Source organism: Camelus dromedarius, chromosome 3, assembly GCF_036321535.1.
Source record: "Camelus dromedarius isolate mCamDro1 chromosome 3, mCamDro1.pat, whole genome shotgun sequence".
In the NCBI taxonomy this organism is placed as follows: Eukaryota; Metazoa; Chordata; class Mammalia; order Artiodactyla; family Camelidae; genus Camelus; species Camelus dromedarius.
The window spans coordinates 32,777,724-32,802,989 of NC_087438.1; the positions used below are offsets into that span (position 1 = coordinate 32,777,724).

The 25,266-nt window shown below is 45.8% G+C and overlaps 1 protein-coding gene across 1 annotated transcript; it reads left to right on the forward strand.

The window, feature by feature from the left end:
• Positions 1 to 6,948: 6,948 nt before the first annotated feature.
• ISL1 (ISL LIM homeobox 1) lies at positions 6,949 to 16,868 on the forward strand. The gene is made up of 6 exons (XM_064478698.1): positions 6,949 to 6,985; positions 7,632 to 7,821; positions 10,543 to 10,802; positions 12,689 to 12,975; positions 14,225 to 14,392; positions 16,483 to 16,868. Exons 1-6 carry the CDS (start codon positions 6,949 to 6,951, stop codon positions 16,597 to 16,599), a joined length of 1,059 nt encoding a protein of 352 aa, XP_064334768.1. The 3' UTR covers positions 16,600 to 16,868.
• Positions 16,869 to 25,266: the final 8,398 nt, after the last annotated feature.

The window sequence follows — 25,266 nt, forward strand, 5'->3', positions numbered from 1 at the left end:
GGCCAATGGCATAAAGACATGATTGTGACAGAGAGTTTAAAGCAATTAAAATGGTATCTTGATTCTTTCATTTCCAAAAGTGTATTCACCTGCGGGGAAACCGGGGACGAGGGGCGTGGGCAGAGAAGGGGCAACCTAACACTGAAAGTTTTACCTTCCGAAAGGGCTTAGGCTCTGAGCCCTCTGCCAGGGGTTGCACTTTCTTCTCCACTCTTGAGTCTAGGAAGAGGCTGGAGGGTCTCCCAGCAGACAGCCCCCAGGGGGCAGGCAGAGGTGCTTGCTCCTTTAGCGCTCGGCACCACCGGCGACTGGATTCACCTGTATTTTCACGTCCCCGCACCAGCCCACCGGTGCGCGACAGGGGCAGTCCATCCGGGGCTCTGGTCCCAAACGTGGGTGGCAAGCAGATTCACACTAAGGAACTGAGTAGCCTCTCCAACAGCTGCGCTCGTCAACCCGGGAAGGAAAGGGGTCTGAGGGACATCGATTTTTTTCCCCCTTAAGTCTAGCAGGAACTGGGGTTGGGGGTGTAGACCCAGTTCGATTTTTCCTTCTTTCAATGCTAAGGTGTAATTGAAAAATGCCCTTAAGCCCAGAACTCTTAAGGTTGGGGCGCGGAGTGTGGGTGGGGGTGGGGCAGCTAAAAGGTTGCAAATTGGAAATCCGGAAGGGAGGAGGTCGAGGGGACGGAGGTGGGGGGGGGTCTCTTTGTTTCGCTCATCTCTCGGGGTAAGCTAAATTCTAGCGACCGATGTGCCTGAACGCAGGCGAGTGGGGTTCTAGGAAATACCTGAATCTTGATCTCAAGATTCTGAGCCCGCAAAGGACAGTCAGACAGGGTTTCCTCGGCCCTCGAGGAGAGGCTACCTGGGGCAGAGAGGTCGACCTCCTCCGAGCAGCGTGGCTGTGCGGGCGGGAAGGGAAGGCGAACGTTCTTGACCCCTTCCGGGAGGCAAGTTATTAACTCAGTTGAGTTGATCAAATGACGTTCTTTCTGAAAGGGGTCGTCTCCTGGGCCCCTTTCTCAGTTGGTATTTAGCAGGTAGAGGGGCAGAGTTAATTCTCCTCTCAATCTGAAGTAGCAAAGAATTAGTAAGTTTTCTTAAAACATGGATGGATCGGCATGGATCCGGAGGCGCAAAGAACTCTAAATGCCCGCGAGACGGAAGCTCATGCTCCCGTTCACCTCCGCGGAGTCGAAGCAGACGGCAACCTTTAAGAGTGTCCCTAAAATCTTATCTTCCGAAATGACTAGCCATTTACAAGGATTTGAAGATTTTTCTCCAGCCCCGAAACCACCTTCACTTCTACTCTTCACAATCTGCCGGTAGATACCAAAAATGATTGCCTCTCCCCTTAAAAACAGCCCCCACCCACGCTTCTCTCAGCTTCAAGAAACGGCCCTGACCCGCTTTAGCCACCAGTTTAATTCGTAGAAAGTAGCTGTAACTCTTGACATCACCTCCGCAGCCCACCCGAGGACCCCAGCCCGGGACACTTCATTATGAGGCTGTTTTTTCGAGCGCTACATCTTCAGACGTAAGGGAAGGTTTTTTGAGGCATCCTGGTAGGTTTCCGGGCTTCCAATTCCCTCCCCCGCTTAGCTGGTAATTTTCTGCTGCTGCTCCTCCCCCTCCTCTTGACCTCCTCCAAGGTACCTTCTCCTTCCCTCCCCCACTCGTTGCCAGTAAACCTCCAGCTTGCGTTGGAAAGCAATCCTTTGGCGCTAAATTCAGAGCTGCCCGTTGGACAGGATTGTAGCAGGGGAAAGGGTGTCACCTCTTTCAGAAAGAATGTCATTTGATCAACCACACTTGACTTAACTTGCTCCGGGTTTCCCGAGATCTCGGGTGGGCCCGTGGGTGTTTTTCTAGATTCAGTGCAAATGTAACCGCCTAGGACTTGAGATAAAGCTGTTTCGCCCATCAGGACTCCAATTACCCCCGCGAGAATCCGATACATTTAATGAAGGCTTTGCCAGAGGTAGGGTTCAGAACGTCCTTGGGTCAGAAGCTCTTAGTCAGCACATTGCACTCACTGGCTCCAACCTGGGCTCCACGCAGAACTCCCGTCCGTTTAAAAATTGCCTGTTCCTAGTCACATAGGGCTTCAAAAAGAGAAAAGAAAAAAAAACTTTAAAAAAAAGGAAAAGAGTTTAATTTGACACGACCAGTGCTTTTGTGTAATCGTAATAAATACTTCCAAAAGCACAACTTTAAAGGGGCAAATTTCTGTCCTCGCTTGGTCGAAGTCCTACCGGCAGAGAGATGTGGAGCCTCGCATTCTCAAGACTGATCTGAGGTTTGTGGCTTCGCCGCTGCCGGGAGCGTGGAATTCTATCTCGGCTGGGAACCGAGCAGCAGACCGCACATGAACGCTGCCTCCTGGGCTGCCGTCTGCCAGTAAAGAATAGCAGGTCCGCTGGTGACAGACACAACTACCGAACTCAGGCTGGGAAGCAAGCTCTCGGTGCACAAGAAAATTCTTGCTAATTCACCCAGATAGTTTTAACTGGTTAAGAAAGCAGTTGACACTCAACAAAACCACAATCACAGCAGGAGTCCTCGGCAATAAAATAAAAATCACAACTAAAGGTTTGTTGTTGCTGTTAACAACTGCCTTTATTATTATCATTGCTTAGTATTGTTGAAAAAAAAAAGTAGGAGAGAAAAAAAGAGACAGTCATTTCGTATGCAATGGTACATAAAGAAATCCCTTCCACCTTTTCTCTGAAATCAGAGCACACATTCTGTTGATTCATCCTCATTATGCCACCACCAGCAACTGGAAGAGAGGAAATCAGCTCTAGCTATTCACACCCCGTTCTGTTCTGGGTGGAATACAAATGGTTAATCGTAACTCGCTTTATCCGCGTATAATTTTATCTGACCCCTTGGACATGATTTAAAATACTGATGGTTTATATAACCTTATTCTACATGATTAGACTACACAGGAAAAGTAAAAAACAAAAAGTATGAATGGAATAAATACACACATATTCCATACCTATTCTCCAAGATGAATAAAATATGGCCATGTTTCATTTTGCCCCCATATTACATATCTGTGGATATCAGAAGATACAAATCCTTCAATTATGTATTTTTCTGTCTGAACATCTTACTCGTGGAAATTTGCATTCCAATAATTATTCTCAAACCTGTTTCTGATGTGGACTAAAGAGAACATCACCTCTATGGGGAATAAGTTTCCAAACAAATCCATAGTTCCGGAAAAGCTGATCAAAGCCCTCTTTCCTTCACAATCTAGATTCATTAAGGAGGAAAAACTTTCTCCCTCACTGTACGTAATTTCTCAACGAACCAATCTAAAATCCACTTGTACCTGCCAGAAGTTGTTGGGGAATAAATAAATCCTAAATATGTAATGCTACTTGTCAACTGCAATTAAAACCTATTTAGATATTTGAAACATAGCTTGAGAACATGATACTTGTTTAGGAATCTGTATCTGGCACTAAGTTTTGATGTGGAATGTTTAAGTTTTCATCAGAGAAAGAAAGCAACAATACACAAAGCACAGGCTCTATAAGAGCCCACCAGGAATTTGAGGTGTAAAAATGGCATTTCGAAAGGTGTGTACAAGTGCATGTGAGCAGATGCTACAGACTCAAGAGGAACTTACTAAATCTTAGCAGCCCTTTTATTCAGACACTAAAATATATTGGGGTGACCTGGAGGTAATGGGAACTATACTTAATAACTATTCATATTTGTCTTTTTTATCTCAAGAGTAGAGGAGCTCACAACAGGGATGCACACAACTGCTGTTTTTAAGGATATATTTTTGACCTAACAGAATATACAAAGGTCAAAATTGAGTCCATTTTTGACAAGACAGGGTCTAATCCCCACTTCGAACACAAGAGGTCGCTCCTGTGATCAAATACTGGGGGGAAATACTGCTTATCACAGTTTGATGTATTCTATTAGAACTGTACAATTTTTTTACAGATATATTTGATGCATTAAACAAATATATAGAAATCACTTAAAGAAACAAGGGAATATAATCTGTTATCATATCTGAACTTCAAGGTGAAGTGAAACAATAATGCCTGCTATCCTAACTTTGATTTTAGTGCAAAATGTATTAGCAACAGATACATCGAACTCCAGAGCACATCTATCACAGAACAACATAATTATTGGGTTCCCTCAAATTTTTCCCTTTGACATAGGGTATCTTCTGCATGATCTTGACCTTCATTGGCTCAGGAACTTAAGAAAATACTTGTTAACTTATTAAGAAAATACTTGTTTACAGTAAGTGTGGGCTGAAGAAAGAAAAATCTGTCTTCACCATTATGATGAAACTGTCTATTAGTAATAGTTTTTCTCTAAGCCACATACCGGCTTTTCTATTTGGAATTTCTAACATCACTGCCAATATTTCTTTAGAATAGCTTATTAGTTTAGGGAGTTAAAATACCACAGTGTGTGTGTGGCTGGTTTGCAGGAGGATGTACAGTAAGGGTGCTTTCTGTTTCTCAAATATGTCATCAGGCTTCTGGCAGCTTTCGTTGTTTAAAACCAGGTTATAAAGGTGGCATGATGGAATATGATTGGTTAAAATTCTCTATTTACTTTCTGACTATATAGTACCTTTAAAAAAAAAACTAGAGTCAACTTGGTTATCTGTACAGTAAACATGCCCGTATACTGGGAAGATCCGCTTTGTATTATCATCATCAGTTTTACAAAAGCAGCCTGACAAAAGCCTCCATGCATATAATCCCAGAGAGTAGAAACTATGACCAAAACCCCAAAACAAAAACACACCCTCTCCAAAATCTGGTAAATGTATCAACCTATGTCCGTCTAACTTTCGATTTCACACACGCACTGATATAATTCGTAATCAAAATAGAAGGGATGAGAGATCCAGTAGAAATTTTCCCTAGAAAAAAACAAAACAAAACAAAACAAAACAAATGGATGTTCTTGGTAAAGCCCCAGCCAGACAAGGAGGAAAATTTACGCATCTTAGCTTCCCTCTGCGCTCTGGAGAAGCATATCCCTGTAAACCGAGCCACCGAGGCCGGTTGAGGGTTCACAGCTCTTATCAAGGGCTAGATCTGGCAAAAGATACAAAGAGTTTCCTAACGCACCGGGTTTTCTCAAGGCAACGGGAGACCGAAATTAAACCTGCTGCTGCGTGGGTTTGCGGGCCTCTTTAGATAAAATTGGCAGTCACGTTAGATAAGGAATAGATATTTAGAAACTTCTGGAGAAGTGCGGGAGGTTCTTCCTGTGACTTTGTTTTTGGAAGACAATAAGATATGAGGGGAACATGGAAGAAATTATTGAAAGGAGTTACCGATGAGTTGGAGCCAACATTCTCCTCTCTCCAGGTTGTTTCCCGAGAGAAAATGATCTGATAAACACACTCGGTTAAGTGCAATAGTTATTTCTCTGTTCTTGTGTGTTAGACCCCTCCCTACTCACGCCCTGAGACTGACGCATTCTTAAAATCCCTAGAGAGACGTGGAGACTTGTCCTTACCATTATCAAACACCACCAGTTAACTGCACACGTTTGCTTAAAAACAAAGAGCAGGAGGCGAGCAGAGAGATGAACTGGACAGGCTATACTCGCTCTGCAAACTTTATAAACGACTTGAAGACCACTCCGCACTTAGGCTTCGGGTTAGTCCTAATTCTAGAGTTAAACTGCAAAGCAGACCTCGCGGGTTGGAAGAAGAGAGTAGCCCACGGAGTCAACTTGGTTTTACCTTTGCGCTTCCAACCTGATTCTCCGCTTAGGCAAAAAGCATCCCTCTTCCCCTACCCCACGCTTTTGGAGATCTGAGATCGGGGGTAACCAGGGAGTCAGGTAGCAGCAGCGAACAGTTCTCTGGGTCTATTCATCCCATTACCGGTTCTTCTTCCCCTAAGGCCCAGAGCGCCACGCGCAGCCAGTTCGGGAACTCACCCGCCCCGGCAGCCAAGCCCCGCAGGGCCCAGAGTTGTGCGCCAAAGCGCGAGTCAAACCGGGCCAAACGGCCTATTCCAAGTCACCCCTTTTCCTAAAGCCCGGGAGGGACTTCGTCATCAGGAAGACCTACCCACCAGCCACTCGCCACCGGCGGCGAAAAAGTGAGCCCCGCGCACAACACGGCCAGCCGGACTGCGGGGACCCCAGGAGCGCAGGGCGGAGGAGCAGCGCGACAGGAGGCGAGAGCGCTGGAGGCGCTGGAGCAAGGGAGGGGGCAGGAGGAGAGGGAGGCCAAAAGCCAGAGCAGCCAGGCAGCCCGAGCTTCGGGGGAGATCTGCCAGAGCCCCGAGCAAGCTGCCTCGGGAGCCCTAATCCTCTCCCGCGGGCTCGCCGAGCGGTCAGTGGCGCACGGCAGCAGCGAGGCTGAAATATGATAATCAGAACAGCTGCGCCGCGCGCCGGGCAGCCAATGGGCGCGGCGCTCGCCTGACGTCCCCGCGCGCTGCGTCAGACCAATGGCGATGGAGCTGAGTTGGAGCAGAGAAGTTTGAGTAAGAGATAAGGAAGAGAGGTGCCCGAGCCGCGCCGAGTCCGCCGCCGCCGCAGCGCCTCCGCTCCGCCAACTCCGCCGGCTTAAATTGGACTCCCTGATCCGCGAGGGCGCGGCGCAGCCGGGCAGCGGCTCCCTCAGCCTTGGCAACCCCAGGGGCTACTGTTTCCCACTTAGCCACAGCTCCAGCATCCTCTCTGTGGGCTGTTTACCAACTGTACAACCACCATTTCACTGTGGACATTACTCCCTCTTACAGATATGGGAGACATGGGAGATCCACCAAAAAGTAAGAGGCTGTTTTACCTTGTGGGGCTCGGTGTGCTGTTCTTGTGTGGGGTCTCTCTCAGGCACGGGTGCCAAGGGCTCTTTGGAATTGGAGTCATTGCTTGGAGAGAGAGAGAGAAGGTGGCTTTTTCTTGTTGCCGCCACGCCTGCATGCTTGCTGTTGGTTCTGATCCTCGGGGAACTGATCGTACCTTGTGTTTGAATTCGCCTGTGTGCCCTCCAGAACCTTAGCCTTCTGGTGCTAAGAGGTGGTTTCCTCCTCTGGAATCCTGAGCTCTCCGAGGTTATTCTGTTGCAAAGGTCTGCCTGCACGTACAATACCCGGAGATGTGAATTAGCATTAGACTTGCAAAAGAGAACGAGTGACAACTGTATTGATGCCTACTCTTGCTAACAATATCCAGTCCTATGTGCTATTTAAGAGCGTGCTTCATGGAAAATACAGACATCCCTGCGTTCACTTAACGCTTCTAGTCAAAACCTTCTCTTTGACTTGACTTATCCATAATCTTTCCCAATGATTATGGCAAAGAGGGAGGAGGGAGCAAAAAGAAACACAAAATGAACGGGTTGGATTGCGTGCTAGGCTTACAAATGCAGACTATTCAAATCTGCATTTTACATATATTCCACCTCCTTTTTAAAATGAGTCAAGGTTTTGATGGCACACTTCAATTACCATCCCAAAGTGCAATACTCAAAAAAAAAAAAAAAAGACAGAAAAAGAAAAGAAAAACTCCCAGAGTACGCCCTTTAAGAGAACGACACTAAAAGTGTGTTTATCTCTGTAGGAAGTAAACGGTTAGTCAATCATGTATTTATTTTCATTTCAGAAAAACGTCTGATTTCCCTGTGTGTTGGTTGCGGCAATCAAATTCACGATCAGTATATTCTGAGGGTTTCTCCGGATTTGGAATGGCATGCGGCATGTTTGAAATGTGCGGAGTGTAATCAGTATTTGGACGAGAGCTGTACGTGCTTTGTTAGAGATGGGAAAACCTACTGTAAAAGAGATTATATCAGGTATGCTATTTGTACTGCTTCTTTAATTTTGTGAGATTTCCTTGCCTCTCCCCACTCCTTATTATTTGGTGTGGCTTTGTCCTTTCTCGAAGTTTCCCTTAATGGGGTCCAGCGTGCAAAAGTTACCCTATAAGTGTAATATATAAATTACACTATGCTGTTCATTTCACTTTTTAGGGGGGAAAACCCCCGTGAAACTGGATAGTGGTTTTCATAAATTATGCGATATTGAAGCTTGTTTAATTGCTCGTGGAATTTGTGATGCTCAAATTATTTTCCTCTGTTACCCCCTTCCAAAACAAACAAAAAATTCATGATGAATAAGTTGGGGTTTCTAAAAAAAAAGTTGCTTGGTTTTTATTGTATCATGCAGTGTTTTTTTTTTTTTATATATTTTAATCCAATATTTTATTAGTAACTTCCAGATTCTTTGGAGCTGTCAATGCAATAGACAAAATAAAAGTTTGACCGAAACATGTTTTTGAGATGTACTTTGAAAGAGCAAATAGAGGTATTGCTCTTTTATTTTTAGGGTATGGGTGCCTTCCTGATAAATTTCAAAACCAATCCAAATATTCTCTGCAAAAAAGACCGGAAATTTAATCTTTTTAAATATTAACCCTTTGGTGACATCTGACTGTCTTTTCTTTCTTATCTTATCTGAGCTGATGAATTAGACAGAGCAGATCAAATTGCCCATCATCTGTCTACGAACAATTGGTATATTTAGATAATTGAACAGCTTCCTTTCTCACATTAAAATCTGGTAACTGATAAAATGAGCGAATTGCCCATACTGACAAGAATAAAACCACATAATGAACTTTCTGAATTTTTTTCCCTTTCAGTTTGTTCTGCGTCTAAACTTCAGGCTTTGCCAATCTCAAATTTTCTTTGACCTGTGTATACATATGTCAGAAACTTCATTTTCTGCTTTAGGAAGCTGGTAGAATTTCTAAAGAAAATATTGTTTTAATAACAAAACAGAGGAGATAACACCTTGGTTATTCTGTTAAATGCTATCTAAATATTGTATTTAAAATAAATTCTGCAGTGGCTATTAACAAGTAATTAGGTTTGTAAGTCATAGCGTTTATGGAGCTGAAAACTTACATTGAAGTTTAGTCAGGATTTACAGTTTTTGCAGTTACATTTTTTTCCTGCTCACTTGGTGTCAGTATTTTTTCCTTATTTTAAAGCAATGAAGTGGCGAGTATAATTTTGATACATAAAGCTGAACAGTGCAGGGGAAACAAAGTTTATTAATAGTTTGATGTGGGGGAGTGGGAGGAAAGAGGGGAAGTCGGGTACTGGAGGAAGGGGGAGGGATTTTCCAAACTGGTCACCGCAAGGTACAAGCCCTCATCCTATGGAATGGAAGATCTCACACAGAGTAGGCGGAGGGAGGGAAAACTTTTGAATCTACCTTCTAACCTCTGACAAATGAGCCGTTTTCTTTGTTTACTTGATTGGTGTGTGAACTCGAGATTCTGGAGAGGGAGAGCTCACTTGGCAACTCCAGAAGTGTCTTTACTCCTATGGAGATAGTGTTTTGCCCAGTTGTATTCAGACCTGCATGTGCCTAATTCTGGACACACGTTTGTGGAAGAAGCCAATTGCTTTTACCTTTTCCTCTCCACTCTTTCAACTCTGTGTGTGAGGGTGTGTGCAAGTGTGTGTGTCTCTTTGAAATCCTGTAGTTGTAAAAGCAGAACAGAGAGACCATTTAGATTTCCGAATGCCTTTCTCCCCCTGGGGGAGTGAGGTACCCCCTCCCTTACCCCTCTTTGTGTGGATCTTTTCCTCTCCTCCATTCTCTCTCTTTGTAGGAGTGCCCCCCACCCCATTCTCTTATTACTGATATGTGGATAGGGGTCCAGGGCAGAGCCGCCTGGATGAAACCTACAAGAATTGTCTCTTGCTAAGGAAAAGTCAGCAGGGAGGAAGGCCTTAGAAGTGGGTCTTTTCATTTTTCTGGCTGGTCTTCTCAAACAAACTGAAATAGAGGTAGAGGCTTCAGCAACTTGAAAAAGATTGAAGGAACAGAAGCAGATTTTTTTAATAATAAAAGGAAGAATGGAGAGGAAACTTTCTGTGAGTGCTGTTGCCTGAGGAAAAATCTGTAGTTGGAGGAAAACTGCTATAGGCTTGTTGTGCAGAAAGGGCTCTGGAAACCCTCAGAGGTTTCATTTTGCTATTCTGCCTGTGCATTTGTGTGTGTTTGCAGACTGAGTGGGGTGACAATCTCATCCCCAACCTCATTTTCTTTTGGAAGGAGGATTTTTTATAGCAGCTTTAGAGACATTTCTAGCAGCAGAAGTTAGGGGATAGGGAGGCGAAAATGTAAGGCCAGTGGCTCCCGGAGTCCCCTTGGACGCCTTCCTGCCAAGAGCGGCAAGGGCCACCCTGGGAATGGTCGTTAGAACACCGGCCCAAGCTTCCAACACATCAAGCTTTTTTTTTTGGTTTGGACTGGGCTTTCTCAACCGAGAGGTACGGACAGAGACACAGGATCACAGGAAAGGGAAAGGGAGCGGGAAAAGAGGAAATCTAATCATTTCTACCCTCCCACTCCCAGCTTGTCTGCTAATGCAGATTTCAGTGTCTAAGGGCGTTGTGGCCGGGGTCGCTGGCGACCTTGAAACGGGGGCAGTATTGGCCTGAAGTGACGCCCCCCTCTGCTTCTCTCCCCCCCCCCGGGGCCCGCCTCCCCCCGCACAGGTTGTACGGGATCAAATGCGCCAAGTGCAGCATCGGCTTCAGCAAGAACGACTTCGTGATGCGCGCCCGCTCCAAGGTGTACCACATCGAGTGTTTCCGCTGCGTGGCCTGCAGCCGCCAGCTCATCCCCGGGGACGAGTTCGCGCTGCGGGAGGACGGGCTCTTCTGCCGCGCCGACCACGACGTGGTGGAGAGGGCCAGCCTGGGCGCCGGCGACCCGCTCAGCCCCCTGCACCCCGCGCGGCCGCTGCAAATGGCAGGTACTCCTCGGCGCAGAGGGAGGCCCTCTCGGAGAGGCAGGCGCCAGGCGAGGCCAGCGCCGCCCCTGCCAGCGCCCCGGCGGCCGCGGCAACCCTGGGAGCCACAGGGCGGTCGCTGCGGTCGGCAGTGAAATGAAGGGTTCTGGGTGCGGTTTGCACCACACTTCACCCTTTTGCCCCGGTTCAGTGCACCCACTTCCTCCCTTGACTCCCCCAGCACACCTTACACGCCTGTGCGTCTGTCTATATACATGGGTGCCCATGAATGTACACTACTTGTGCACACATGTGTGCACACGCCCAAACAGTATTTCCAGTTCACCTTGGCCTCCAAACCGCGGCTTACTGAAAACGGGCTTCAGCTCCCCGCCAGGTATTCTCTCCGCCGCCGCCTAATTAAAGGGGTGGAGCTCTGGGCCCTTGGAGCTTCCTCCTTTTAACCCAATGAAGGAAGCTTAGGTAGCCTCAAGTTACTTAGCCTCTCAATAAGGCTTTTTGCCTTGCGGACTGCCCCACACTCCAAAACATTTTTAAAATTTATTTTTATCCCTTTGAGAGAGAATGGACCTGAAAAGATACAGTTTTAATAATTGCAGGCCATTGCACAGAGCTGTAATTTAAAACTGTCAACAAGCTAATCTGCAGTAATTGCCTTTTAAAGGGAGCCTGCCTCTTTAAACAGTTCATTCTACGTAATTTGGTGAGAATTTCATCTTCGGGCCTGTAGCTGTGACACTAAATTGACCCCATAGGTGTTGACCTGACCCTAGAGGTCCTGGAAGGTGCAGGATTTGTAACATACACATCCGAGGGCCCTTGCCCCAGGAAGGAGAGTAGATACAAAGCAAGGTTGGTCAGGAGGGGGCCATGGGTAAGAAGGCAGACGATGTTTCCAAACCTGCCTTCCGGTCATGAATAGATCTGCCCCTCCTCCCCCACCATCCCACCCAACACCGTGAGTTTTTAAAGTATCAATTTGCACTAAACCCTAGCAGTGAGAAAACTACAGCTCTTCCCCTTGTTTTCTGGCAGCTCTTAAGAATTCTGTCCTGGGGCATTTATGACTTGGCTTGCAGGCGGGCAAAGTCAGAGGTGGCAACTTCTGTTACGTACAACCTGTGCTCCGCTTGTGGGGAAACACAGAAGAGGCCAAAGTACTGGGATGGAGTCAGCAGCCAGAACTCCGCAGCTGACGTTTATCTAAAGGCCAGGCAGCTCCACAGAGTTTCGGTTTTCCTTTGCTTGGGATCAGCTCATCTCAGGAACATCCAGGTAGATTTAGTAGATCCAGGTAGACTGAGAAAGATCAAGGACTGGAGAGATGACCGAAATACCGAATTTCTTTACCCCCTTGACGTAACTGTTCTCTGGGGACTGAAGTTCAAGGCTTTCTGGCAGAATTCTCCTGGGCCTTCTTACTGCAGACATCCCGGCAGAGGCCAGGGTAGTGTCCCTGGCTGTCACTGGGATGTTCTGCGTTTCCTTCCCCAGTACCGCCTGTGACCTTCACTCAAGGGCCTGGAGGTTTGTGGCAGGGGTACTCGGTGTAACCTGGCGCTAGGAAAGACGAGGAGGGAGGAGAAACAAAGCTGAAAGATGCCGCCCCTGGTGCGAGCAAGGTGACAGACCCTGATACCTGCGCCCCTTTGCTAACGCTGTCGTGTTGACACGAGCAGGGGCGGAGGCTGCTTGCTTTCCGGGTCCGTATTACTCAGCATTGACCTCTGAGATTAGAGAGCGAGGTTTTATTCCTTTTCGCGTCCCTCACCCCCAGCTCTGCCAGCCCTGCTTTGTCTGTCGAGGCTGCAAAGCACCGGCCATTGTCCCGGAGCGGCGCGGGCGGGCGGGCGGCCCGGCTCCCGCTCACCGCGCCCCTTGCCCCGCAGCCGAGCCCATCTCCGCCCGGCAGCCGGCCCTGCGGCCCCACGTCCACAAGCAGCCGGAGAAGACCACCCGCGTGCGGACTGTGCTGAACGAGAAGCAGCTCCACACCTTGCGGACCTGCTACGCCGCCAACCCTCGGCCCGACGCGCTCATGAAGGAGCAACTGGTGGAGATGACCGGCCTCAGCCCCCGCGTGATCCGGGTCTGGTTTCAGAACAAGCGGTGCAAGGACAAGAAGCGGAGCATCATGATGAAGCAGCTCCAGCAGCAGCAGCCCAATGACAAAACAGTGAGTGGCCCTGGGGCCCGGGCAGGGGGCGAGAGTGGGAAGCAGAGGAGGCGTGTGCGCCGGCGGCCCAGGTGGGCCGGGCGCCGTTTCCTCCGGCTCTGGGGCAGGAGCCGGGACTTGCGGCCCCTCATCCCCACCCCTGCCCCGGGGAGAGGCCCGCGGCGCCCAGCCCACCAGCGGCGGCGGGCTGCCCCGGGAGGCCCCTCCTGCGGGTTGGAGCTGCTGACCCGCCCCCAGCCCGCGTGGGTGGGCTCGTGCCCTTCAACTTCGCCCCTCCTCGGATTTGAAAGGGCCCACGCGGTTGCCCCCTCCGTGGGCAGCGAGGCCTTGGCCCTGGTTTTGCCAAAGTTCAAGCCATCCGTTCCTTGGGCACGTCAGGGGAGGGAGGGCCAGCTCCTTGGCTTCCTATCTAATCCAGGGTTCAGTGGGTGGGTCACGGTGGGGGGAAAGTCCAGGGTGTGAGGCCAGCTGCAGAGCTCCCAAGCTGCGAGGTCCCCCAAGGTGACCCGTGGAAACAGGGCTCCTCTGCTCCAGGTCAAGCTCAGGCCTCCAGAGACCTCCAGTCCCCAGCTCTATTGCCCAGTGTCATCCCTGGCCCAGGGCAGCACCCACCCCGCAGGCCTCCTGGTTACTTAAGCTAAAGAGTTTCTTTCTTTCTTTTTTTTTTTCCTTTTTACTGCTTCAGCCCTATTTTTAAATGCCATAAAACCCACTGTCATTAAATTTGGCAGACCGGCCAAGCCTGGGCTGGGGCACTTTCTAAGTTAGTGCATAATAACACAATAGCCGCCAGACCCATAGCTTGGGAGTGGGGGTTGGCTCTGGGAGAATTGCCTGCAGAAAATCTAACCAAAAATCTAACTGAAATTAGTCAGAAAACCACCATGTCTAGAGGCTGAAGGGAGGCCTCGCCTGCCTCAGCTTCCTACTGAGATGCTATGGCCTGGGAAGGCAGACAGGAGGAATTGGGATGAAGGGTGAATGTAAGGGGAAGGAAGAAAGTCAAAATAGAATTTCACTTAATAAGGTCCAGGCAGACCTAGTGGTCCAGCCCACGGAAGCAGAAAAACAAAGCATAATAAAACAAAACTGAACCCTGGCTAATATCCATGCGTGCAGCAGATTAACTGAGTCAATAAAGGCCACTATATAGATAAGATAATACCAGGGTATATTTGCTTAGCCTGCAGACAATGGAGGGAGGGAGTTTGCTCATTAACATGTTGGGACTGGGGGGGACTATTCACAGAATATCCAGGGGATGACAGGAACTCCCATGGTGGCCGCCAGTCCAGAGAGACACGACGGTGGCTTACAGGCAAACCCAGTGGAGGTGCAAAGTTACCAGCCGCCTTGGAAAGTACTGAGTGACTTCGCCTTGCAGAGTGACATAGATCAGCCGGCTTTTCAGCAACTGGTAAGTGTCAGCTCCCAGCATGGGGAGGCTGGATCTCCAAAGAAAGGAGATTCTGGTTTAACTGTCACACAATGAAAGATTGGGGGAGGGGGGGGTGTTGCCTCCCTGGCCCCAGGGTTGGGGAGAAGAGATGGAGGAGGTGTGGTGGACGCACACCTCCTTGCATGCCAGCATGCAAGGAAAACAAACCTTATGAGTCTTGTCTGTGAGAGGGCATAATTTGACCATCTAAGTTGAATTTTCTATCAATCAGACCTGCTTTGAGGGATTAACTTCAGGGTGCCTAACTACATAGATATACCTGGGAAGGTGTACAGGGTTAGAGAATCATGCATCTTAGACTTTTAGGGTCAGAAGGGACTTTAGAGATGACCTTGGCATTTTAATCAGCAACTAATAAATGTACTCCCTCCTCAGCTCCCAGAGAATGGTGTATTTAGGGACCTAAATCCAGGTGATTATAATAATAAGCAATGTTGTAAAACATAGTCAATGTTATTATCAGTGGTCAGCAGGCACCTGTCTGGGTGCAAGTTTTCAAATATATCAATTAAGAGTTCAGTTGTCTAAAGGTATGAGTGATACTTTTTGCTACTCTGTCCCTTTCTGGGACTATATCTTCATCTAAATGTAGGACTGCTTAAAGAGTTTTTAGCATATGAGTTCAAGTATCACACACAGTCATATACTGTGGGGCATAAACAGCGAAAGGAGTTCTACCAATAAGAGATAATAATGTGAAAACCTGTTTTAGCAATAATACGTTTTACACATCCAGAGAAGAGAAAATCAAGTCACCTCTCACCTACAAAAGGCTTAAGGGTGAAGATAACTAAGATTATTAAGTGTATGTCCTTGGTGATATGGTATATGTACACATGTGGAGTTTTTCTTAAACAATAAAACAGCCCTATAGAATCTTACTCTATAAAACAATATCTATCCTAAAAACTTGTTCCGTTCTTTGAAAATAAAGCTGGAGTTGAGGTTAGCTTTTTGACCCCCCACATTTACCTGGAGGGCATTTTCTTTCTTTGTGGCAACAGTTGGGTAATGGGCCAGAGGTAGTGGTTAAAAGGGGCTTGGCCCAGGTGTATGTTTGTATGTGGGCCAGTCTAGAGGTGAGGCAGATTTGAGGAGTCCCTTGACCTCCCAATGGGAAACTTTTAAAGGGTAGAAAGGAAGGTAGACCCTGGAATTAGGAAAAAGAACTTACTTTTAAAGCCAGGTTAATCTTACGAGTTATTTGGCTGATAGAAGGCAGGTAAGGGGAGGGTTCTCTGGCAGCCAATTGTTTGCACCTTCTGAAACTTTCCTGTCAGCTGAGGGCAGAGGAAAGGAAGCCAAGGGGAGGGGTAGGAGCCCAGTGGAGAAGGAGGTTTACAACAGCAACACAATACTTTCGCCTTAAAAGAAGGAGCCAGATATTTATAATGTGGATGACGTTATAATACATGGGTCTCCTCTCGGAAGGAAGAGCCTGATTTAAAGAGAGAGAGACAGAGACAGAGAGAGGAGAGGCCAAAGGCAGCAGGACCAACAACAAGGAAGAAAGCCCACGCTGTGAACCCTCTGAGGAGTTAATCATTGTTCTGTGGAGCCTCCTCTGAATCTCCCGTCACACGATCTGAGCGTCGTGTTATGGATTTTCCAACTCAAGAAGAGAGGCTTTGATGCCTAGAGACTGAGAACTCGCCTGCTCCCAGGGCAACATGTAGCCGGCAGGATAATTTTATTTCGAGCATGCATGGTGGAGTTGTGATGCCATTTTACAGTGAAAAACACATTTGTTCTTAAATAATTTAATGCAACATAATGTTGGGAATTCAGTTTCAGTTAAAACAGAGATCTCTTGGAAGATGGGAAAGCGAGAGGATTTCTTCTCGCGTTCTTTTCCTTGTAGGCTTTCTTTAAGCCTCTTAAAATTCAAAAATACATGTGGATATCCCTATCTGTATATCTATCTTATTAATCTACACAGAAGGACACTTGTAGGTACACACACACACAAACATACACAGGACGATTTTATAATCCTTTTGTGAATACGATCACACTCTCCTTTATTCATTTCTCAACCTTCTATGCAGGTCAATTTTTCAGAAGGAGGACCGGGCTCTAATTCCACTGGCAGTGAAGTGGCGTCGATGTCCTCTCAGCTCCCAGACACACCTAACAGCATGGTAGCCAGTCCTATTGAGGCATGAGGAACATTCATTCAGATGTATTTTTTTTTCCCTGTTGGAGAAAGTGGGAAATTATAATGTTGAACTCTGAAACAAAAGTATTTAACGACCCAGTCAATGAAAACTGAATCGAGAAATGAATGCTCCATGAAATGCACGAAGTCTGTTTTAATGACAAGGTGATATGGTAGCAACACTGTGAAGACAATCATGGGATTTTACTAGAATTAAAACAACAGACAAAACCCAAACCCAACATATGCTATCCAATGACCTTAGGAGTACTGAAAAAAAAAAAAGACGTTTTTAAAACGTAGAGGATTTATATTCAAGGATCTCAAAAAAAAGCGTTTTCATTTCACTGCACATCTAGAGAAAAGCAGAAATAGAGATTTTCTAGTCCATCCTATTCTGAATGGTGCTGTTTCTATATTGGTCATTGCCTTGCCAAACAGGAGCTCCAACAAATGAGCAGGAAGAGAAACTGGCCTCCTAGGCTGAAAGAGTCCTTTCGGGAAGGTGGAGCTGCATTGGTTTGCGATGTTTTTAGTTGACTTTAACAAAGGGTTAATTGAAATCCTGGGTCTCTAGCATGTCCTGTAGCTGGTTTCTTTTTTCCTTTTGCCCTCCCCCCCACCTTTATTTTATTTTATTTTTTTTGAGATCCATCCTCTATCAAGAAGTCTGAAGCGACTTTAAAGGTTTTTGAATTCAGATTTAAAAACCAACTTATAAAGCATTGCAACAAGGTTACCTCTATTTTGCCACAAGCGTCTCGGGATTGTGTTTGACTTGTGTCTGTCCAAGAACTTTTCCCCCAAAGATGTGTATAGTTATTGGTTAAAATGACTGTTTTCTCTCTCTGGAAATAAAGAGGAAAAAAAGGAAACTTTTTTTTGTTTGCTCTTGCATTGCAAAAATTATAAAGTAATTTATTATTTATTGTCGGAAGACTTGCCACTTTTCATGTCATTTGACATTATTTTTTGTTTGCTGAAGTAAAAAAAGAAAAAGATAAAGGTTGTACCGTGGTCTTTGAATTATATGTCTAATTCTATGTGTTTTGTCTTTTTTTTTCTTTAATATTATGTGAAATCAAAGCGCCATATGTAGAATTATATCTTCAGGACTATTTCACTAATAAACGTTTGGCATAGATAAATAAATAAACGCAATGATTCAGGGTCCCTCTTTTATATGTTTACAAGTAAGCCATTAAAATGTCTGATATTAAGGACTGCATGTGAATCGGGGTAAACTGACATACAATAGGTGGGATGTTTTATTGCAAATAGGTTAAGCTTGCAAGTTTGCATTTCAATAGTTGGATCAAAACTGGTTGGAAACCTTTAGCACTCAGCTGTGATGTTACTGTTTTTTTGAAAATGAGATGCTATCCTCTGTCCCTTTCCCCACCTTTCTTCTTGTCTCTTTTCTTGCCCTGCCCTCCACCCCACCTAAAAGAGGAAGAGGGTCCTTCTTAAAATAGGCCTAGATCCTGAGTCATTATTTTATTTTCTTAGAGTGCTTTATACCAAAGCCTCCTGCTTAGGACTGTTGAAATGACCCATACTTCAAGTATAAGCCCTCGGTAAAAGAGAGGCTTTCTGCCTGGCCGGTGAGGTATGACCATTATTTACCAGTGGCGGCTGTCAGCCGATTGAGAAATGCGGCTTTATTTGCGCAGGAAGAACCGGCCGAGAGAGGGGAGTTTTCTCAGCAATTCCCAGACTAGTCACCGTGTCTTTCCTGCCTTCGCCTGCCCATCAGCACCCGCAACTTGTCCCCCTGCCCTTCTTCTCCCCCAACTCCGAATGCAGAAACCTCAGGAGGGTGACTGGTGGGGGCGGAGAACCGCGGCGGAGGTTCTGTCGGGAACCGCCTCTGTAAGCAGAGGTCCGGGTCGCTTGCCCCGGCGGCCCCCCCGGCGGCGGTCGGACTTTCGGGGACGTGCGCCCTAACACCCCCTCCCCCGCCATTTAGCAGTAGCTCCTGTGCCCGAGCCAGAACCTAGGGATGGATAAATGTCCCTGCCCGAAATCAGGCTTCTCGGTTCGTTTGTGGGTGTAGAGTTAGGACTTGGGGCTCCACCCTATCCCCTCTCTTCCCACCCCCACCCCAGGATGCTGCTTCGGCTCTTCAGAAACTGGATGCATTTGTCCGCGCGAGTGTAATGCCGGTTTAAATGTCTGACAACTCGTAATAAATTCGAAAGCTGCAGTACCCTAATCGTGTGTCTCGTGGCGTGCGCCCCTTCGGGCCCCTGCCGGGGAGCAGGGCGGAGGCCGGGCCGGAGACCGGCGAGCCCCGCAGCTTCCCAGCTCTCAAGTCGCCTTCGCCTTCTCCAAACCTGCCGCAAGTCGGGAAACGAGCCTCAATTAGGCTTTTGTTTGGCCTCGTTCTACATAACGGGTTAATTACAGGCTCTAACATGGGGGCAGAGAGAAAACAAACTTTGCATTGAAAATGTTACAGTGCATTAGACATGCCCGTTGATTACTTTGATTGTTGTGTCTAATTCTTGACAGAGGGGTAATAATTTGGCCGGCGGTAATAATGGCTTGTAGTCATCTGTTGAGAAAAACAGGAGTTATGTCTTATCTCACATGGATCTTCTCCGGGAAGGCGCCCATCCCCTTTTGCTTCTTCTCTTTCTTTTCTCTCCCATCTCCCTCCTCTAATCTCTTGCACCAGACTTGACTCCCTCAGCTTCCCAATTTCTATTCGCCTGTCTTTTCAACTTTACTTTTTCCTCAACATCCTTCCTGGGATGGCTGACTAATATGTGCAAGGATGGCAGGTCCAACATGAATATTGGTGTCAGGAGTGCAAAGTTACTGATTGCCCAAGCCCTGGTTTGGAAACCTTGAAGTCCTTTTCCCCAGGCATAGCCTTTGGAAGACCCTTTTGAAAACAGGAACTAGAGATGGGGGGGGGGGGGATTTTAGGGTTTGAATGCAATGTGGAGACTTAATTGAGGCACACATCTTTGTGATGGTTTTTCATCCTGATACTTATTTCTAAGATTAGGGGGCTTGGGTGGTGAGAGATAAGGTTTTAAGCATATAGATATCAGTCTATTCTGAAGTCCACAGCTCGAATTTAAGTACAGTAATTTGGGAGGGAAGTGCTGAATGATTTGGTTTCACTTGCTAGATTCAAGATATTTGTTGCTTGATGGCTGAGAATGGATTCATGGGTCGATAGCATTCCAGTTCTTGTATTATTCATATGAAAGGTGTGTTCCCTTCTAGACTCCTCGGCACGTGCTCTAAAATGTGTAGCTGAAATGTCTTCTTGTTTGCAAACCATCTTTTGCACATACTCTCCTTTTCCCTGCACACCTCTGGAGACCAAGTTTTGAGCTGTGTTCTTCTAATGAAATTCCTTCTGTTTGCTATTATCTTTGATCCTCCCTCCCCTTATTACTCTGAATTCTTCCTTCTGGACATTATGACTCATTTCCTCCAGCTTCTGCAAGCTAAAATTTAATGCAACTAAAAACATCCAGGATGCTCTCCTTAAATCAGGGAATCCATATCAGCATCTATACTCTTAAAAAAAAAAAAGACAGGATTTTTTCCACCTATTGTTTCAGAGCAATAACATCCTCTTATTTCAGTTTATTGTCTCTGTTTTTCCCTTTCATCAAGGGACCTGGATTTTCTTACCGTTAAAAAAAAGTTTCTTTCTAAGGTAGAATCACATTGGAAGAAATTTTTTTCTGGTTATTTGAGATTCTGTGTGGGTGTACCCACTTACCAATTCACAACTTTTTTGTAATTCAAGATTAAATAGGTGACTTAGTGATGCTCTGGTGCTATTCACCCCAATCAAATTGTTCAACTCTTATTGACCTACTTTCTGTTCTATCTTATCCTTTTGACTAAAAGCCAAAAAGATACAATGTGCTTTTAAGGTACCTTGAAGTGCTTGGCATTTTCCTAGCACCTTGAATTTTTAAGCCGTAAGATCGATCTCATTGAAATATCTCTTGTAAGTCCCATGTGGATTTACTTAGCCTTTTCCTTTTTCTTAAAAAAAAAAAAAAGAAGAAGAAAAGTAAAAACTAAGTTCAAACCACCAGAAGAGCTAAGTTTGGACGGGACCCAGCCAGTTTGGGTTTAATCTCCCCTGTAATACAAGTAAACTATCTAAGCAGAAAGTATTTATTTTCTTATCTGTAAAGTTCAGTGTAGTCATCTTTTCTAAAGGAGATTTATAATCCAAATTATGCTTGAGTTCTATTCATTAAGGACTATTTACTTCTTTGCTGCTAATCAACGATTAAAGATTGTGTCACAACAAGGTGGGTCAAATTTTCTTTAGGGGTGCTGGGAGAAAGGAGGAAGGAATTTTTTGTGTGTGCCTTTATTTTAGGTGTTACTTTCGAAAAGGGCCCCAAATCTTGAATTCTCGTTGACTATTTAAAATAAAGACAATCAACTTGTACAGTGTGAGTCGCTGTTTTTAAACTAATATGCAAGTAGTTAATTCAGGGCGCTGGCAGCCAATTCTGTTTACTGATCTTTTCTGATTGTTGTTTTCTTGATAACTGAGTAAGCCACTGAATGGCTGTTTGAGCTTAGGCGCCACAAACATAAACTTCACAGCTTACAATGTCCCAAGTCGTGATGGAGGATCTCTCCACACCTCCTGGAGACTTCTGAAGTGTAGACAGAGAAGTTGGTTCACAGGGAGCGAAGGAGGGGGAGGGGCGGGAGGGAAGGCCGCTGAGTGTTTGCTGTGAGCATTGTTACTATCACATCCTTTAATTTTTATGGCGCTTAAGCTGTTGGCTCCGAGAAGCCAGTTTCTGTGCCTTGGAGAAGCCAGTCTCTGCCCGGAGCCGCACTTAAGACTACTTGATTTTTTTTAAAAAAGGTTTTTTAACATTTATTTTGCATATCTTTCTGCTTAATTATGCCTCTGCAAAAGCGCTCAGCAATGATAAGCAAAACGTTCTGGGAAAAAAAAAAACCATTTTTACCCCCAAAGGGGTGAACGCCTGGATTTGGAGGGAAAGTTGTAGGGTAAGAAAGGCACCTTGACCTGTGCTGTACGACAGCTCTATGCTAGATTCCGCTCGGCCCTCTCCTCGCCTGGGATCTTCTTTCCCTTCCATTGAGCAAAAGTTAGTTTTCATTTCTTCGGAGATGTTATTTGTGGATTTGATTGTGTTGGCAACTTATTTTTCCTATCTTCCTAGTGATTCTCCCCTCCGATGTGTTTGCCAGGTCCAGCGGGCAGGGCAGAGCCCGGCTGCACTCGGGTTTGGGGTGTGTGGGTGCTAGGAAGGGGACCCGACACTGGTCTAACCAGCCCTGTGACTCCCGCGGGCAAGGCAGCCCTTGATCCCTTAAAGCAGGGACAGTCGTGGTCCGGGAGAGGAAAAAGGGGTGTTGCTGGGCCCTTCTCTTTCAGGGGTTGATCAGGTTGGCAGATCTGGAGGGCTAATCCAAACAAGGCGCTTGACTTGTGAGGTCGCGAGTCTAGACAGAGCTGGTGGCTCGGCGGCTCCTTATCTTTCCCTGGAATCAGCCGAAGAGGCGCTCCCCGGCCCACTGCGCTCGGCTCGCCCCGGCCGGAGCCACCGCACGGCGCAGACGGCACAACAAACACAGCACCTGAGGCTTTACAGCTCGCTTTGTTGTTTAATAGGGAGGGCCGCAGAGCAGTCCTTCGTTTTCTCGGCCCCGCGCCGGCCGTTCCGCGTGGCGGGCGGGCCTCGGATGCCGGGTGGGGTGCGCGCCGGCCCCGCCGGCCGCTCGGTCCCCGCGGGCCAGCGCGCACGGCCAGCGGGTCTGGCGCGGTCCCGGCCAGGGCCTGCGGGAGACCCCAGCGCTGCCTGCATCTTGATTCGCAGCCCCGGAGGCCGCAGGGGTGAAGGGACTGTGGGAGCAAGCTCAGCGCGAGGTGTCCTGAGCTAATCCCGTATCTCCTCCTGCTGCCTGGAAATGACAGTTCTGCGCTATAGCCACTTACGGTTTGCGGGGTCAGTGGGCTCTGACTCAAGGGCGATCAATAAAAACATTTAGTTCAGTAATAAGCTTCTTCCCTCCCCCTCCCCCCACCATGTACCGAGAAAGATGCGTCACCATCTTGGACAGAGTGTCCCTGAGCCGCGGAGCGCCCTTTCTTTCCCAGCAAGCGCATAGTGGCGTGACTTGCCCGTGTTTCCGTGACCACTTCACTGGGAACACCGTGGAAGTCTTCCTTGATTCCCCAGCTGGCTTCCACCACAGAGAGGCTGGCACTTCCCTCCACCTGGGAGCGAGGGGACCATTGGGACAGAGCTTGCAGTGCCCTTTTTGGAATGACAACCAAGCTTGGGGATTTACCATCAGGATTTTGCGGCTTACGTTTCAAATTAATTGAGTACGATTAAGTTAATTATAATTTGGGTCCTTCCCTGTGGAATTTTTCTCTTGTTTCAAAAAGAAGAGAGTTTTTAGTTACATCTTGTTAGTCACTGTTCTTCTAGTTTGCAAACATCGTGTGTGTGTGTGTGTGTGTGTGTGTGTGTGTGTCATTGGCACGGAATGGATGATACTGCCTCTGTTTGAAAACTAACCATCAATGGAGGTCAGAGTAATTTGGTTATGTGCTTCATGTGGCGGTAATACACACACCATCATCTCCCCGTTTTGGAGGTAGGACAAATTCACGTCATGCTCTTCCCTGTCTGGTCCCAGTCTTGCAAATGTGTCAAATTAAAAAAAAAAAAAGCAAAACAAGACAAAAACCAAGTTTTAGGAAATCAAAGAATTTTGGTAGGGAGCTTAATTTTTTTTCCTTCTCCAGAAAATAATCCTTAACTGTAACTCAGGCTCTGACTCTTTTTTTTTTCTCATGGGTAAGAGTTGCTGTTTATTTTGACCTGTCACAAATACAATGTGTTGTTTGAAACTTGTTAAACTTAGCAGGTATATGGAGATAATACTAGACAGGCCACTGAATATGATAAGGCAAAATATGGTGGGAATGAACTTTTAAGGGCTCTGAAGGATTTTACTTTTTTTCAATAGCCTTTTAATTAATTTTTTCAGAATGTTACATCTTATTTTTTCACAGTTCTGCAACATTATGCACTAAACAGTTGTTCAAAGCACAGTAAAGATACAATTGGCAAAATGCTACTTGTGCAGGTTCTGTTCTGCAGTTATTTTGCTAATTTAGATTACTTACAGTCTCGGTTTTAAATAAGTTTTTTCCCATTACTAAAGAAAATAATGCCCACATCTGGGTAAAAAAAACCATGTTTTGTCTTAAACGTTTTAATAAATACTTATTAGGACAAATATTAATTTGTTTTTATTCTATTACAGGAGGTTTACTGTAAAAACAGGTTTAGCAAAGGAAAAGGTATATCTGACTTTGGGAAAGAACTAGCAGGAAGTAGAAAAACATTATGTTTGTGAAAAGAAGATACGTACTTTGAAACAGTATGTTTTAAACAATAAAGGAAGAAAATAGTTATGGGCCAAATAGTTGAAATCTCATTTTAAACTTACAGAATGTAACTGATAGTTGTTTAAAATGTGATATCAGTAGTTCAAGATATAAGTTCTCAAGAAGAAATTCTTGAAGTAAAAATAGCCTAGCAGCCTAAATAACATTTAAGGTTAAATTCATAAAACAAAATGAGTGACTTTATTTGTGAACTACAGTAATTTGCTTCCACTAACAATGCTGATGTCTAAAGATTAAATGTGGCAGATACATTATTATTTCTCAGTTTCTGGAGAATGAAACTGATTATCTGTTTCTGAAGAATGAAAATGCTTAGTAACTTCTGAAGTCATTCATTTACTTCCTTCAGTAATGTATGGAAATATTTTAGAGATTACTATTTCAAATTTTGTTTTTGTAATAAAGTATATTTCCTGTTTTTAAGACTATGCTGTATCCTTGAAGTCTGTGCAACTTCAGATACACTAGGTACTCTGGCATTTTCTGCCATGCCTGGCCAAATTTCTACCTATTTACCAGAAGTTGAACACTTGGGTGAAGGATCGTATCTGACCAATAAAAACTCACCTTTTAGTTCTCTTGTCCCATCATGGATTCATAAGTCTCGTTAATGTTAGTAGACAGTGTCCTTATGTGTCATTTGCAGAGCAGGGCTTGGAGCTATTTTACCCAGCAATGTCTTCATAACAAGTATGTCAAGGCCAGAATGACCTAAGAAGTAATTTCAGTCACATCTGGGCCTAGATAAGATATTAGTCTCACAGGTGAAAATGAGCATAGAAAGTGGTTGGATGAGAACTGGCTTTAAAAACAAGTGGAGTTTTTTGTTTTTTGTTTTTTGTTTTTTTTTTTTAAAGGCCTGAAAGTGTTTTCCCCCACCTTTTAGAATTTTAGGAGTAGCCCTTATTAGTTACCCGAGAGTAGAGAAATATTCCTGCCAGGCATATAGTAAAGCTTCTCTACCATTGACATCCAGGACCGAAGCTGGTTATATCCCGCTTACTCACCATCTAGGAACTTGCTTCCAATGAATTATTTACTGGAATTTGAGTGATGCTTTGTTTATTTGTTTTCATTTTGTAGTGGCGATGAACTCTATGAAATCATTCTTGTGGATAAATGTGTGCATTTGTAATGTGTATTATCACGGCCTTTGGCCGTGGCATAGAGTTTTCTCTAGGGCAAAGCTAAGTGGCTGGTGTTAGAATAGAATCT